At 34.7% G+C, this 16,194-nt stretch overlaps 1 protein-coding gene across 2 annotated transcripts in view; it reads left to right on the top strand.

Moving 5' to 3' along the window:
* LOC150096503 (nucleosome-remodeling factor subunit BPTF-like) overlaps nt 1-16,194 on the top strand; it is a 425,630-nt gene that overhangs the window by 47,514 nt on the left and 361,922 nt on the right. For both annotated transcript variants that reach the window (XM_090407800.1, XM_090407799.1), the window contains exon 3: nt 1,248-1,453. In XM_090407800.1, coding sequence (XP_090263926.1) covers nt 1,248-1,453 — 206 coding nt within the window. The remainder of the gene's footprint in view (nt 1-1,247; nt 1,454-16,194) is intronic.

The following is a 16,194-nucleotide window of genomic DNA, read 5'->3' as shown; positions in this document are numbered from 1 at the left end:
AAACTGAAGATCAGGTTTGGATGTCTGTAGATGACAGACATCCAATTGGTTTTCATACCATGAATCTTAGTGGAGTAAATGCCAAAGAAATTTTGTAAGTTTTTTTTTTTTTTTTTTTGAGTTTTTTAAATTGTTTTATACATTTTTTGAGCAAGTCTTATTTTTTTATTTTAACTGCAGTGACACTACATTTGTTTGGGTCTGTCATTATGTTAGTATTTCATGGATGAAGAGAAAAAGAGTAGGGGAGCATATACTGTTGGAGGAAATAGAATTTTAGACATGTTGCTCATATAGTGAGCATCCATTCTCTATGCTATAATGCAACATTGACAGTGTCCCCCAATTACTATTACATTGCCTCCCCTTAGGCATGATCTGGCAGCAAGATTATGTGGCATGACCTTGAGAGAATATTACTCACACTGTATGTTGGTAGATTGGGGAGAAGAAACTAGAACTCCTTGCTTTGGGAACAAAATACATAGCATCAGCCACTTCATTAATTAATATGTGTAATATTCAAGACCTCTCCTCTGCCCACAGTCATATACAGATTTTACACAACAATGTAGAGACTGTACGTAACATGCCTAACGATACAAGTGATTAAAACTATCATTCCATTCTTTTCAATTTATAGAAATAATGGCTGTTGGGAAACATTTAGTTTTTCATTGGTATTTTACTTATGTTAAATAACCTCCTAAAGATGCTGTCAATCATATAGACAATAAAACATATCAAAGAAATAAATCTAGTGTTATTAAAAAAAAAAAAAAACATCTGCAAGTTCATCATCATCATCATCTTCCTTATACCCTCTTTTACCTTGCGGTGTCGAGGTTCCATTGATCATCGGACCTCACTCCGTTTACAGGATAAGGTGGTCATCCTTATGCCCCGGTGTATCCTATGGCCTGTAGTGTTGAGTTCTCAAGGCCAGTTTGCCTGCTTTGCGGAATGAAAAACCCCAGAATAAACTGGGGAAAAAACCCTGCTGTCCAAGCCCAAGACTGGCTAACTTGGCTATGACTGAGGAAGATCCTTCAGCTCCTCACGTCACCGACGGGAATCGAACCTAGGACACTCCTTCCCCAGGCATATGGTTGCGAAGCGCATAGCCACTAGGCTAACCGCGCGGACTATCTGCAAGTTGTAACCTGGTTATTTATTACTCATGTACATGTACTCTTAGCGAATTACCTAAAGATGTATTTTGTTATCAATGTTTTTTTTTTTTTCAGTGAAGGTGAACATGAGACTTACTATTATTCCACCAAAACTCAATTACAAGAACTGCTCGAGGTATTGGATCCATCAGATTTTGAGGCAGAACTTTGCCGTGCACTTGAAGATCTGAAAGAAGACATTATTCGTCAAATGGATATCACTGAAAAACTGACAAACAGTGCCAGAGGAAACAAAAAATCTTATTTAGATACAGAAAATGGTAATTTTATTATTTTTATTAATTTTTGCTATAATTATTGTTCATTCTTCATAATAATTTAATCAGATATTCATTAGCTAATTACCTGGGTTAATTGCATATTTATTTTACTTATTCTAATTATGCTGTCAGTATATTTTGTCATTGTACACACACATGCACAACATACCCTTTTGAGAGAATTACATAGTTTAGAATGTTTGAGAAAGACATTTTTAAATATAAGTTCACACACATGAAATTGCCTATAATACCTTATTAACTAACAATTTTGACAATACCTTACTTCTTGTTATCTTCAAGAAGAAATTATACATAAATAAGAAACTACATCACTAAATATTAAAAACAGGCTTGATGTTGCACTTCATTTAAATTTAAAGTTCTAGGTACTAACCGATCAACTCTTCATTGTTTGATGGTGATGAATTTATTAGGTTGGGCTGAAATTGAAACCATCTGGATAAGCAATTTGTAGTTTGTTTTCACTAGAACTGGTATACATATCTTTGTTTTGTAAATTTGAGACAAAGGGCAACAGATGTGAAGCTGGTGACATGAATAAAAGGGTGACTGATGGAGAGATGAGTAGTATATGGTAGGGTAGAATCCAAGAGAAGGTTAACTTAATTCTTGGAGTTCATGCATTTGTTTCCCATTTGTTTTGTTAGATGAACAAAAGTATTGTGGTGGAAGGCTGACAATAATAAAATGAAAACATTTGCTGTATTCTCAATGTTGGATCTATAGAACAACTCATTAATTTTCCTATTTTGGATGCAAATTTTAGCGAAGAGTGCAAATTATTATTCTACAGGTTTCTGCTTGGAGTTAGATGACTCATCTAACTCTTAACTCATCAGGAGACCTATTATTCACACAATATCAATCATACTTCTCCTTGAACTCATTCACTGATGAAACACAACTATCTCTTGCAACCTATTCCACCCATACACCACCTACTAGCTAAAAATCTAGTCATTACAAATCTATTAACAACATGTTAAATGTTAACATTTTTTAGGGAGTGACTCCTCTTTCTCTTCCTTCCTGTCATATACCGAAAAGTCTTCAGTTTCAATCCTGTAAACCCCTTGAATAAATTATATGCTTCTAACATATCTCATACTTTTTTTTTTTTTTTTTTTAATCATGTAGTTTTTGAAGCCCACAGACCTTCAATCTGTTCTCATAGGGAGTATTCCATGGATCCACTACAACCTTTTTTTTTTTTTTCACTTGCTTCTGGATCCTCCCACTACTTCATCTGGAATCCAGGTGATCATATCTTGTGCAGTAACCCAGAAGTACCCTTATCAAAAAGGGAAAACAATAACTTCTCTTTCTCTGCTTATTAGTCTGTTCTTCAACACCCACATAATCTGATGTGCCCTCTAAATATCAACTCCCTATCCACAATCATCTTCTCCCCCCCCCCCCCCCCCAAAGTCCCTGGCCTTGCCAGTTTCCCACAGTTCATTTCCATCAGTATCGTATACAGCTTGTGATCTTTTCTTCCCAAAGTGCATTTTACACTTGGCCAAGTTAAACTGTTAGTCATTTATACCTGTCCATCCTGCCAGTCTATTTAAGTCATTCTGCAGGAGTTCTACATCATCCTCATTAACTGTTGCTCTTTCCAGTTTTGCATCATCAGCAAACAACTGAATATTTCCTGTCTTATCATTTCCTATATTATTGATTTACAAATTAAATAACAGCATAACAGTTAAAGAGGTGACTAGTGGTGTACTCTATTATCAAGTCCTGTGATACACTAACTAGTTGCCTGCTTTCTGCTGGACTCATCTCCATAAACCACTCTTTGATTTATGCAGCAGTTTCATGTAGAATCCTGTCAGATGTCTTTGCAAAATCTAGTAGTTATATCACTGAGTAGCCATTTCCTTTATCATCTCCACTGTCCTTTTGTTACAAAAAGTGAGCAAATTACTAAGCCAAGGCATACCCTTCACAGAACCATGTTTCCCCTTATAAAGTGTTCCTGTCAACCCAGTCCTGAATTCCGTATTTAGCCAATTTCTCCATTACTTTAACCACCAATGAGATACTCTGGTGGCCTATAATTTGCTACTTCTGTCTTGGAGTCTCCTTTATTCAGTTTGACTATTTTGCTATCTTTCCACTCCATTGGCACCTTCCCAGTACTGAGGCTTAAATTGAACAGCTTGGTAATAGAAGCTGATACACTTGCTTAATCTCATTACATGGACTGATAATGGCATCTAATCCCATGGCTATGTTCACATTAAGGTTTTGCAGTATCCTGAGCTCTTCTGATTCTTCAACCCATATTCTACAATGTCAGTGTTACATCTGGCATTGCAGTATCACCACCTAAATGGTATGCCCTTGCAAAATGATCACTCAGTAACTCAGTAGTTTGCTTCTGTCTATCTCTCTACCATCAGCACTTTTTAAAGTCATCATTCCATAGTCATTCCTGTGCTTCATGCTACTCATTCTTCCTGTTTCCTCTGGTAGTGGTGGTGGGGGAAGGTTAATCAGGATTGGGAGGTTTGCTAAATCTAAATTAGATATATATAAATAATAGAGAAAGCATAACTAGTATGAATGACCAAATAGGTATATTTATGTGAATGAAAAAGAGAATGAATGTTAGAGAGGAAATCAAGCTAAAGCATTATCATACAAGACAATATTTAAACCAGTGTTTTAGCATATAGATTTGAGAATTAGAAGTGCAGTTAGCTCATCATTGGGAGATCAATATAATAAAATGCTTGAACAAATCTGGATAGATGATGTCAGAACATATTAAAAAAAGAAGATATTTAAAAAGAACTTTGGAATATAAATGTCTAAAAATGTGTAAGCAAAATTAAGATGATATAACCACTCAAACAAAATGGGAGCTGAAAAATCAACATAATTGGTAGTTAAAGCATAAATGTAAGGAAAAGGCCCAGAGGTAGACTAAGATCTGGATCAGATTGATGTGTCTAGAAACCTTAGAAAATAGGAATGCAAAAGCTAACTATTTTAAAACATAAACCACTGCTAGTCAAAATCTGTACACAGTTCAAATTTACAATTACACTTACCAAATCAACTTCTCCTCCTCTTGTTTCATTTCTTCTACCTCTGTTTTCTTAAATACAGTGAATAGAGCATTTTGTTTTTTCTGCATTGTTTTTTTTTGCAAAGACCAGGTTCCAGCTGTTTAAGAAATACATCGGTAAGTTCTTCCACCCCCCCACAGTGTCTTTTGCAAAGATCATGGCTGCCAACTGTTCTAGAAATATATCAGTAGGTTCCTTTTTTCTCCATAACCATTTACCTGTGTGTTACAGGTTTCGCAACTTCTCATGTGTATGACTAATATTAAAAAAGAAAAATCTGAGATTGACAAAGTAACGTGTTAACCCTTTGGAGTCACGGCTGATCTGACAGATACAAACAAATTGTTTAATATAAATATTCTTACACATATCCAGTGTATAGCTTGGAGGTCATGAGTAGCTGTGCATGCATATATTACGAGTGATATTCCACACTGTTTATGCAGTCAGTTTTACTTTAACACGTGTTATATAAAGGTGTGTGATATTTCATAGTAAATTGTATCTGAGAGATACCGCAACTGCTGATGTCAGTATAGTATTGGTTTAGTTTTTTTTTTTTATTATTATTATTTAGCGTTGAAAATGGCTGGATAAATATATTGATTGGATAATCCATCAGATGTTGAAGAGATTCAAAAATTTTGTTACTCGAGTAAAATGATGATAGACTCGAATGCGAAAGTGATATTTGATAGTAAATTGTATCTGAGAGAGATACCACGAACTCCGATGTCAGTATAGTATTGGTTTAGTTGTTGTTTTTTTTCTTTGTTTCTTTGTTCAATAATTTCTAGATTGCAACTGATTATAAATAAACCATCATGTATTATATTTGCAGTGTTTTTTTTTTAAGTTTTTTCGCATTTTAGCACATACTAGTAATGAATGTATCTCTCAGATACATGCGACCTATACTGCAATTTTTTTGACCGCAACCTCTGCAGGGTTAAGCAACAAATTTAAAATTTATATTTTGCTTCGAAGCAAAAGTAGGCAAGTCTTATTAACTTCCACATGTTGAATTTGAATAGTAGCTTAACATTGCCTTGTCACCTTTTAGTTTTCCAGGAATCAAAATTATTTGATGGCCTTAAACTTACATTTCATATGAACCGATAGCATAAATGCACTTATTTCAGCTTAAAATGTTTTCCATGAAGGCAGCTAACATCAGTGGTTTCTTTGATTAAAAACTAGCAAAAATCAACAAACACATTGGTGTTCCACTTACCTTATACCAGGGGTGGCCAACCTTTTATAGTTCATGCATCAATTTTTTAGTTAAGATGCACAATACAAACTTATACCACTTTTCAGCCCTTTTAAAATATCATAATATGGATATATTTAATAGTTATGCATAAAATGATTTGTTATATATATGGTAATATAGACACTTTTAGCAGTTTTAAATAAAAGGATTTCATATAAAGACAAGATAAACATTAATTATTTTATTGAGACTTTTGAAATTGCTTTGCTTTTGCTAAGCTTGTAATGTTTCGAGTTAAATCAGTTACAGAAAGCATCAAACAGTTTTTCAAATTTGAATCATTAGTTGCGACCGTAGTTTGTTCTTAAAAATTTTCATTGATGAAAATGCTTGTTCGCATCTGTATGTAGTTCCAAAACGACAGATATGACTCCAACCAAATTTTCTCAGTTCTGGAAAATGTTCACAGGGCAACGATCACCAGAAATTAATTATATCAGAAGCATCTGAGAGTGATGGAAGTTCATTAAATTTCATTTTCAATAAAGAATTGGTTTTGAGATCAATAAGTTCCATTTGTATGTTACTAGGCATCGTCAAAATTTTTTGTTCAGTAAGTGAAAAGGGAATTATAAATGCATGTATGCAGTCTTCTTCTTCGGCAAAATCGCTAAAATGACTGTTGAAGGACTCTTGCAATAATCTGAGTTTCTCAGTATATTCTGTAAAGTTGCCATTATCTTCAACAGATTCGCTATGTTCTTTTAAATGTGGAAATTGACTTAAATCCCCGTTTTCTAACTGGGAGATGAACAGTTTTAATTTTATTTTGAATGCACTAATGTCATTTACTAAGCTACGAAACAATTTGTTCTTGCCCTGCAGTTTCAAATTTAGATCATTGAGGTGGCTGGTAACATCAACTAAAAATGCTAAATCAAATAGCCATTTCTCATCACACAACATGGCTTTTTCCTCATGCAGTTCATCCTTCTCTTCCAGAAAATTATGAACACTTTCTTTCAGCTTCCAAAATCTACTGAGAACTTGTCCTTTGGAAAGCCAGCGCACCTCACAATGAAGGATCAGATCACCATATTCCTTATCTAGCAGTTCACAATATTCTCTGAATTCTCTTCTGTTTAACCCTCTTGCTCTAATTTTATTCACACACTTTACAACTGGTATCATAACATGCTTCAAATTTAGAGTTTTTCCACACAGAGATTCTTCATGTATAATACAATGATACTTTAGTAGAGAACGACCTAAAAACCTTTCAAGTAAAGTTCCAGTTCCAGAAACACTACCTACCATTGACGGTGCTCCATCAGTGCAAACACTGATGAGCTTACTAGAATCTAGTTGTTGATTTTCTAGACATGACTTTACTTTGTCAAATATGTCTGACCCTCTGGTTTTTCCATGAAGTGACTCAAGACCGATAAGCTCTTCAAAGATGCTAAAATTACCATCAATTCCTCTTATAAAAATGCTTAATTGGGCTATATCACATATGTCGGCAGATTCGTTCAAGAAAAGAAAGAACAAGCATGAACATTGTCTTTCAATTGCTCAGTAACATCATGGGAAAGTTCTTCGATGCATCTTGTAATTGTTTGCTTGGACAGAGCAATTTGGTTTACTTTTCTTTCAACATTCTTATCACCAAGATATTTTGCAAATTTTTCGAGAAAGGGCTTTACAATTTCCTCTCCATCAGAGAAAGGCTTGTGTTTTTTAGCCAACACAAAGGCAATTTCATAAGACGCCTCAGCATTGCTACACTTTCACAACTTCGTTTCACAAATATATTTTGTCTCTTTTTTATTTCATCATTTTTCTTAACCACATATTCTTTCCGCAACACCCAGGAACTAACTTCAGTTTTCTTCTATTTCCTGAAGGACCCGCAATAAATAAGAACTCGTTTTCCCACAGTTCATTAAACTGGCGCTTGCTATCACCTTCTGCTTTTCTTCTGCTCATTTTCTTTTGCAAAATAATGGATAACAGACTGTAAAAAAAAATTATTTCAAAAAGTAAAGCTTATTATTAAATAATTTATTTAAATTATTTTATCGTTTTAAACATTATGAACATTCAAAACAGTTCTACAAGTTTAAGATAAGATTTCTGTTTTCATGAAGGCCTAATACACTTCTATAAGTTTAAAAATCATATATATATTTTTTTTCATAGAGAGTTTTCGTCCAGTGAAATACGAGATCACTTCCTGCCATAAAACAGTCGATCAGCTGGCAATCACACACAACCCAAACATCCTCATTATGAAAGCTTTGCTGATGATCGGTTAAATTTTAGGAATAAACCTACTATACGTAGTAGGAATGAAAAGGAAAGATATTGTATGAAAAAAACATAAAAACACACGCATACAAATACACCGAATAATTGCAGGTTTCAGTAATCAGCAAATTAGGGGAGCGGGTTTTAAATTTACAGAACTGTATTAAGCCAAATCTTATCTTTAACTTAAAGAACTGTTAATAAAAACATATAAGTTCGAAAACACAGAATTGTTCACTCACGTCGAATCAGAAGTTCATCTAACATTATGACACGAGCGTCAGCTGTAAACTGATTGAGTAACTGGTGATGCATGTCAGCATTTGCTGGTGCCTGAAACAAGTCTCAAACAAGTATAATAAGTGTGCACTCTAGAATTCAGTGGTAGGTTAATTGTGTGTTTATATATATATGTATAAATCGTATACAAAATTAAAAAAAATTTTTCTGTGGGGTTCAGTGCGCCACTTTTGGCGCATGCGCCATAGGTTGGCCACCCCTACCTTATACCATTGTTCCATACAAGAAATATTGTGATGAAATCATTCTTCCTATTTATCAGTGATATCACCCAGGAGGAAAGAAATCCAAATGTGAATGCACAAAGTGGACCTTTAATAACATTGCATCCTATTGCTTTGCATGATTTGTAACATGTCTTCCACATGATTTTTCTAGTTAGTCGCTTGACCTAAATTTATAAAGGACGGGTCTTTTAAAAGACTCATCCTTATAAGTGTAGAAATTTTGGAATTTTGGAGTCAGCAAAAATAATTCGTCTTTAATTTTGTACCATGGGAACTTTCCTTTAAATACTAGAAACCATCTATTATTATTATTACCATTATGTTATATAAAACATTAATGAAATTCTTCAACAAAACTCAATCAAATTGATGATTTTTTTAACCTTATAATGACAGTTTTTAGCTTCAATATCCTGCTTACATAAAAATCGAAAGTAATTTGAAGTGTATGCTGGGAATGCAAATCATAATGACAAGTGTGCATATTTGTAACTATCCTTTGAAATACTGAGCACCCAATGCAGACATACATGGGGTGTCCAGGTCCAGTCTAGTCTAGAACTTTCAAAGGGATATATAAATCTTTCACAGATTTTGATGTTGACTTTCTGGACACACATCAAAATGAGTCTGTGCTATTGATGCACAATACATTGCACAACTGCATTTTCAAATTTTGATCAAAATCACATGGTCTGTCCTTTATGCAACTGCACCAATGTGCAATTCACAGAGTCATTTGAAAGTACATACACAACACTGATTAACACCCCAACCGGCCATGACATCTATAGATGTCCAGCAAAATCTAAATACAATTCTGCAACACCTATTGAATAACATTGATAAGAAGTGCAATTAGGTCTCACTATTTCATCCACCACGGCCGGTAGAGAGGTTAAGCAAAAGCAGATGCTAAATCATATAATGATTTAGCATCTGCTATGTAAAACTAGCCATGGCTCCAAAAGTGGTAGTCACACATATGCTCCACTTGCTTTTTGGGTTTGTGAGATAATATCATATGAATGAAATTATCTTATTGAACAATGGTATATACATATTACATGATGTGGTAACATAATCCATGTGTATTAGCCTGTTTAAGCCTTGGAAAGTGTTGATCTTGAACTGACTTGTTACTCAGTGCTGTTAACTTCTGCTTAACAAAGGTGTTTTTTCAAGCAAACTGTGGATGATGGAACAATAAAGATACTTTTTTTTTTTTTTTTTTTTTGTGTATACAGTTCTGGCAAATTACTAACTTTTTGCCTTACGTTGAATTTCTGTATTTTACATTATGACACATCACTCAAAAATAAAACTGTAAATGGAAACTAGTAATTAATTCTTTAAAGGTACATACCAGGAAATCTTCTTCTTCTTCTGCAGCTTCTCCCACTTAAGTGAGGTCACTGTTTATAATGAGTCTCCTCCACACCTTCCTGTCTTGAGCTGTCACCACATCCAAGTTCTTCATCCTCAAGTCCTCTTCTTTTTTTTGTAAACAACATCCTGTATATTAAACTTTGAATTATGTGAATTAAAATTAATCCATCTGTGTGTCAAGCATGAATGTAAGTCAGCAAAAAGGGGCAGTTATAAGAGAAATTATTAGTGATTTTCTACAAGTGAAAGAATGTGAGTTATTCAGCAACATAGGGCAAAGATCGCCCTAATGCTACAAGAGCAACATATGCGCCCGCGGGCATCACATTTGAGAAAATATCGTGATGCATATATTCTCGGAAATAGAAAGTCCCGTATGTTGATTGGCGATGTCACCCAGTCGGAGACCAATAGGTGAGACGATAATAGAAATTCAAACTCGGAAAGGTGGCGCTCTTGGAGAGCGTATAAAAACCAGCAACACGGAATTGAATCCCCCCGTTTTCTTGTTCCTGCATTTCTCTCCGTGTGCTACAAGTGTTCATCATAGTTCAGCTCTTATTTTTAAGAGCTGACTCTCGAGAAGTTCCAGCATGGCACCGCAGCAGATTTTGGCAAGATTGAGTGTAGGCCGTCAGTGAAAAGGTCGTTGACGTAAAACCTTAGCAGAGAAATAGCGCCTGGCTCAGGAGAGCACGTGTATCCCACGTGGCAAAGAATCGAGATAGCCAGAATCGTAACAAAGAAGGAAGGACGGAAAGAAACCAATAAAGAGTAGATAAGTACTTTCATTTGTTCTAGCCCCTTTTGAGAATTGACTGACAGTGTGAAGAGAGTGTATCTTAAGTTTGTATTAGAAGGAAGTGTGAAGAACTAAGATTTTTGCAAATGACTCTATGCCCTTTTGAAATGAACTTTAAGAACTTTCAGTTTGATAGAGATTTTGTCGTAATTCATTCGAGAGAGATTATCAATGTGCTAAATACCTAAATGTCCAATAGAATTGTAGATAAGAATGTAAAATATGTTGAAATATTTAATTTGCTAAAATTTAGAAATCATTGCTTAATTATTTAAAGAGCGAGAGGGTGAGAGAAAAGTAGAAGTTTAATTTAGAATTAAGAATTATTTTGTTTTGTATTGCATTGCATTGCATAATGAGTTCATTAAAATTATTTGATACTTTGCATATCTGTGTTTCTGATCATGCTGACTGACCCTGACCCTTCATAAAATACGAACCTATGATTGTATGCGTGCACGGGGATATCCCAATTAAGAGTAGTAGGGCACGACTGCAATAAACTAGAAAACCTAAGGTTTCTGAATTTCAGTTAAGATTACACAGTCCAACACAATTTGTGCTGACTTTTATATGAGACTTGTTTTTTACTAATTTGGGTGCGCTGATTTCAAATATCAAACCCATTTTTCTCTATCATGTCAGGATTTTCCTCTATGGCATTTTCTTTTTGCTAATTTGTAAGTTTTTGATAGTTTTAAGGCGGCAGTACTATTTAGAGGATCAAAAAAATCGATTTTTTAATATTATTTTCTGAGAGTATGTACTTTTAAAAATCTGTTCCTAACTTTTTATCAAGAAATTCGAAAAATTCCCAAAGATATAGCCTATTATTCAAAGCGGTGCGCAGATCAGAATTGGAGCGCTCACCATTCTCGCTTGTTAGTAAACGAATAAATGCGTAAGAACCTGCAACGGCACGTACTGGCGCTTTGAATGCTAGAGAGGCCGATAATTAGATACATAACTACTTAACAATATTCATTAAAAATTACAAGAATATTTATAAAAAAATAACAATTTTACTTACACATGAGTTTCAGGGAATAAATTTTTGTTTGTAGCAATTTCTGCTGTGTGTTCTGTTTTGGCAATCCCTTTGAATACTCCAACAGTAGTCGGCCATCTTGTGAGAATCCCATCTTCCTTGGTACCGATCTTCCATAGTTTTTAAGTCTTGATGAAATCTTTCGCCTTGTTCATCGCTTACAGCACCTAAATTCTCGGGAAATCTATCAAGATGACTGTATAGGAAATGAAGCTTTATGCTCGTGTTGGAACCTAGGCGCTGGAAATTTTCAAGCATTGTTTCCACTAGAGCTTTGTAATTGCACGCTTTTTTGTTTCCAAGAAAATTATTCGCAACCATCGTAAATGAAGTCCAGGCCTCTTTCTCAATTTCGTTCATAGAGTTGATGAAATTTGGTCTCTCATTAAAGTTCTAATTTGCGGTCCATCAAATACACCGGCTTTAATTTTTTCATAACTAAGTCATGGAAATTTTTCACATATGTATTGGAAACAGTTACCTTGTAAATCTAAAGCTTTAACATACTGCTTCATAAGACCTGGTTTGATGTGTAGAGGTGGAAAAATGATTTTTTCTCTGTCGATTAAAGGTTGATGTATAACATTCTGTTCTCCAACGTTTAAGGATATTCTAAGAGGCCAATGTTTCTGACTTCAGTGTTGGTTTCTAGCTTGACTATCCCAGAAGCATAGAAAACACGGAAACTTTGTATATCCTCTTTGAAAGCGAAGTAAAAAGTTCACCATTTTAAGATCCACACAGATGATCCAGTTATGGTCTGTATATTTTAATAACTTCAGAACCTTTTTAATGTCCATATGTTTCCTTTAAGTGGACTGAATAGCCAATAGGAATTGAGCCATACATTCCCATTGTGTAGTAAGACACACTTGAGACTTCTGCTTGAACTGTCGATAAATAAACGCCACTCATTTGGATGATATTGTACAACACTCATTTCAGTTAGTAAACCCGACACATTATTACAGTAAACAAACCCACACTCATATTTAAAATATTGTACAAGATTACTTTCCCTGCTATGATAAAAAGTTGTTATCTTCGTATCTTGCTCCAGTAAGTTTTTTCATTTAATCTTGAAGCTAACAATTCCAATGATTCCTTTGATAGGCCCAAATCTCTTACTAAGTCATTCAATTCTGCTTGAGTAAAACGTTGCGGTCCAGAACTAGAAATTAAATTTTCATTGTCTAAATCAACATCCGGGTCTTGCTCCTCAAGAACATCTGGCATATCCCGATCATGCTCGTTCTCAAGTAAAGGAAGTCCTTTATAAATTGGCAAGGCTATTTCATTGGAATGAGCAACTGGGCGAATTGCTGAGTCGAGATTTGGATACACAATTTTTATCTTATTCTTCTTATTATAACCAGAAGTCTGAACTAAACAAAAATAGCAATCATCTACGTGATTTTTCGGTTCACGCCAAATCATTGGAATGCCAAAAGCTAATTTTTGGCATTTTCCCTTGCTCCACTGTCGTAAATTTTCTACACATGACTTACACACTTTATTTGGAGCCCATGAATTGTCCTGATCTGCAAGTTTTACGCCAAAGTATGCAAAGTACACTTTCTTAACGAAATCAGTGATATTTGTCCTCTGACTGGGAACAGTAAAGCTGCCACAAATGTAGCAGAAGGAATCTACACTATTGACACATTTTCGAGTAGTAGACATGATGTATTTTCTTCACTGCTGACTAACATGCAATTAACAAGACAAAAAAAACCAGAGACTTTATTGAAACGTTATAAGAGTTCATTACTTTCACGATCGATTAACGATTGACTGATTTCGATCGTTCTTTGTCTGCTATGATGCATATAGCATTCATTTGTTTTAGGCAGTTGTCATCGCCTACTTTTCATCACCTAAATGTATTAGGTCGGTTATCGGCCTCTCTCACATTCAAAGCGCCAGTATGTTCATTGCCAGTATGTTCATCGCCATTGCAGGTTCTTACGCATTTATTCGTTTTCTAACAAGCGAGAGCGGTGAGCGCTCCGATTCTGATCTGCGCACCGCTTTGAATAATAGGCTATGTCTTCGGTATTTTTCGAATATCTTGAAAGTTAGGAACAGATTTTTAAAAGTACATACTTTTAGAAAATAATATTAAAAAATCGATTTTTTTGATCCTCTAAATAGTACTGCCTCCTTAAAACTATCAAAAACTTACAAATTAGCAAAAAGAAAATGCCATAGAGGAAAAACCTGACGTGATAGAGAAAAATGGGTTTGATATTTGAAATCAGCACACCCAAATTAGTAAAAAATAAGTCAGATCATAATCAGCAGAAAAAAAAATTTTTTTTCTTGGCCAGTGTTATTAGTAGCACCTGATATCCTATGACTATTCTTAGGCTGCGTTTAGCTCTACCCTTACGCCCAGGCTGGCGCAGTTAATAAATTTGCCTGAGTGAATAGGATAGCCTCATTATATTCAGAGAACAGGTAATTTCTGGTGGCCCTTAGAAGGTTAAAATTATGTAAGGAAAAGTATAAAAGGGAAACATAACGATAAAATTAAAACAAAGAGAAGGTCACATAACAATGGCGCAGCCTATATAACAAAAGGTGCAAGCGGTAGGAATTTGATAGAAGAAGTTGAAGTAGGAAAGGATAAAATTAAATATAGTGCATTGATATAAAAAAATAGCAAAAATAAAAAGAAAACAAGACGATGTGACAATGTGCTTACAGGTATGATGTGAAGTCATCAGCCTCTATATACGAGTTACCGCAGTCCTGATAATACTTCAGTTGCAAGCTTTGTTTGCTTACACTTGGATAAAGGATCAAACCAAGTATATAATTTCTTGGTATCTTTAATTTTTTTTTTACACAGTTTTGAAAACAAAAGCAGTTCTATTTTTACATGGAATATTTTGATTTAACACGGTTCAAATGGCACTTATTTTTAAAATTTCTGTTTTAAAGGAGTTGAGCTGTTTGTTAAACATTATGTTGGAGGCTTAATGGATTTTTTACAACACTCAAAAATAATTAAAATAGACTTTAATACTTCCTATATTTCATCCTAGTCACTAGGACATCTACAGGGATTACAAAAACAATTAATGTAACATATACACAAATAACAAACAATACTAAGCCCAACCACGTGGGTGACACTAAAGTCCTATCTAGGTAGAGCGCCCTCTAAGGGCAGTAGTAGGTGGCCTGGAATGTAAGGTGGGAACTCTGGTGATGAGTGTTTCCCTAATCTTCGGAAGCTTAATGCAACCGTATTTATTGAGATTTGGTTGGTTTTTGAGAGCTGCTGCTGCTTCTAAGAAAAGTCTCTCTTTCTTGAATTTGCTGTGGTGGAGCATGGTGGTTTTCTTCCATGATACCCTGTGGGTGGTGTCCAAAACATGGTCAGCCAAGCCTGAATGGCCATAGTTGTGTTTGAAGATGTAAGACTTGTGTTCCTCTAGACGGATGGATGCTGATCTGCCTGTCTGTCCAAAAAAAAAAATTTAGTGTCACCCACGTGGTTGGGCTTAGTATTGTTTGTTATTTGTGTATATGTTACATTAATTGTTTTTGTAATGCCTGTAGATGTCCTAGTGACTAGGACGAAATATAGGAAGTATTAAAGTCTATTTTAATTCTTTTTGAGTGTTGTAAAAAATCCATTACGCCTCCAACATGATGTCCTCACAGCACTTAAGCCTCTACACATGTTTGTTAAACAGTCATTTCTTGCTTACAATTCGAAATGTTAAACGTCTTATGTTTTGTTCGTGCAATAGAATTATACAGGTATGTATTAAATTTTGAAGTTTTATACACTTAATTTCAAATTAGTAAAATTAATTATTGATTATTTTCAGATATTTTCGTAACATTACCCCATTAATCACGATGTCAGATAATTCAGTTAGACAGAAGAAGAAAAGGAAAGCTATTTCTTTAGAAACTAAGATTCAAATTTTAGATCGTTTAGCAGCTGGAGAAGGATCAACATTCTTAGGGAAATATTTTAGAGTGTACGAAGCTACCGTGAGAATGATTAAGAAAAATGAAGAAGCCATTAGAAAATTTGTTCTTTAAGGAACAAATCAGGTGCCAAGTCGTAATCATATACGAGAGACATTATAAAAGTGAAGATGGAAAAGGCCCTAGTGATGTGGATAGAAGATTGCTCACAAAAAAGGAAATGTCATCAAACAGAAAGCATTATGGTTATACAAACAGATTCGGGAAAAGGAGCCAAGAACATCAAACAACAATTGTGATTTTTCTGCAAGCACAGGTTGGCTTACAAAATTTCTCAAAAGATGTGCGCTTCATAATGTAAAAATAAAAGAAGAAGCCGCATCTGCAGATG

The sequence above is a fragment of the Typopeltis vanoorti genome, chromosome 18, assembly GCF_054136105.1.
Source record: "Typopeltis vanoorti isolate ZY-2024b chromosome 18, IOZ_Tvanoo_1.0, whole genome shotgun sequence".
NCBI classification, from domain to species: Eukaryota; Metazoa; Arthropoda; class Arachnida; order Uropygi; family Thelyphonidae; genus Typopeltis; species Typopeltis vanoorti.
The sequence above is the reverse complement of the archived record's forward strand: the minus strand, read 5'-3'. Positions and strand labels throughout refer to the sequence as shown.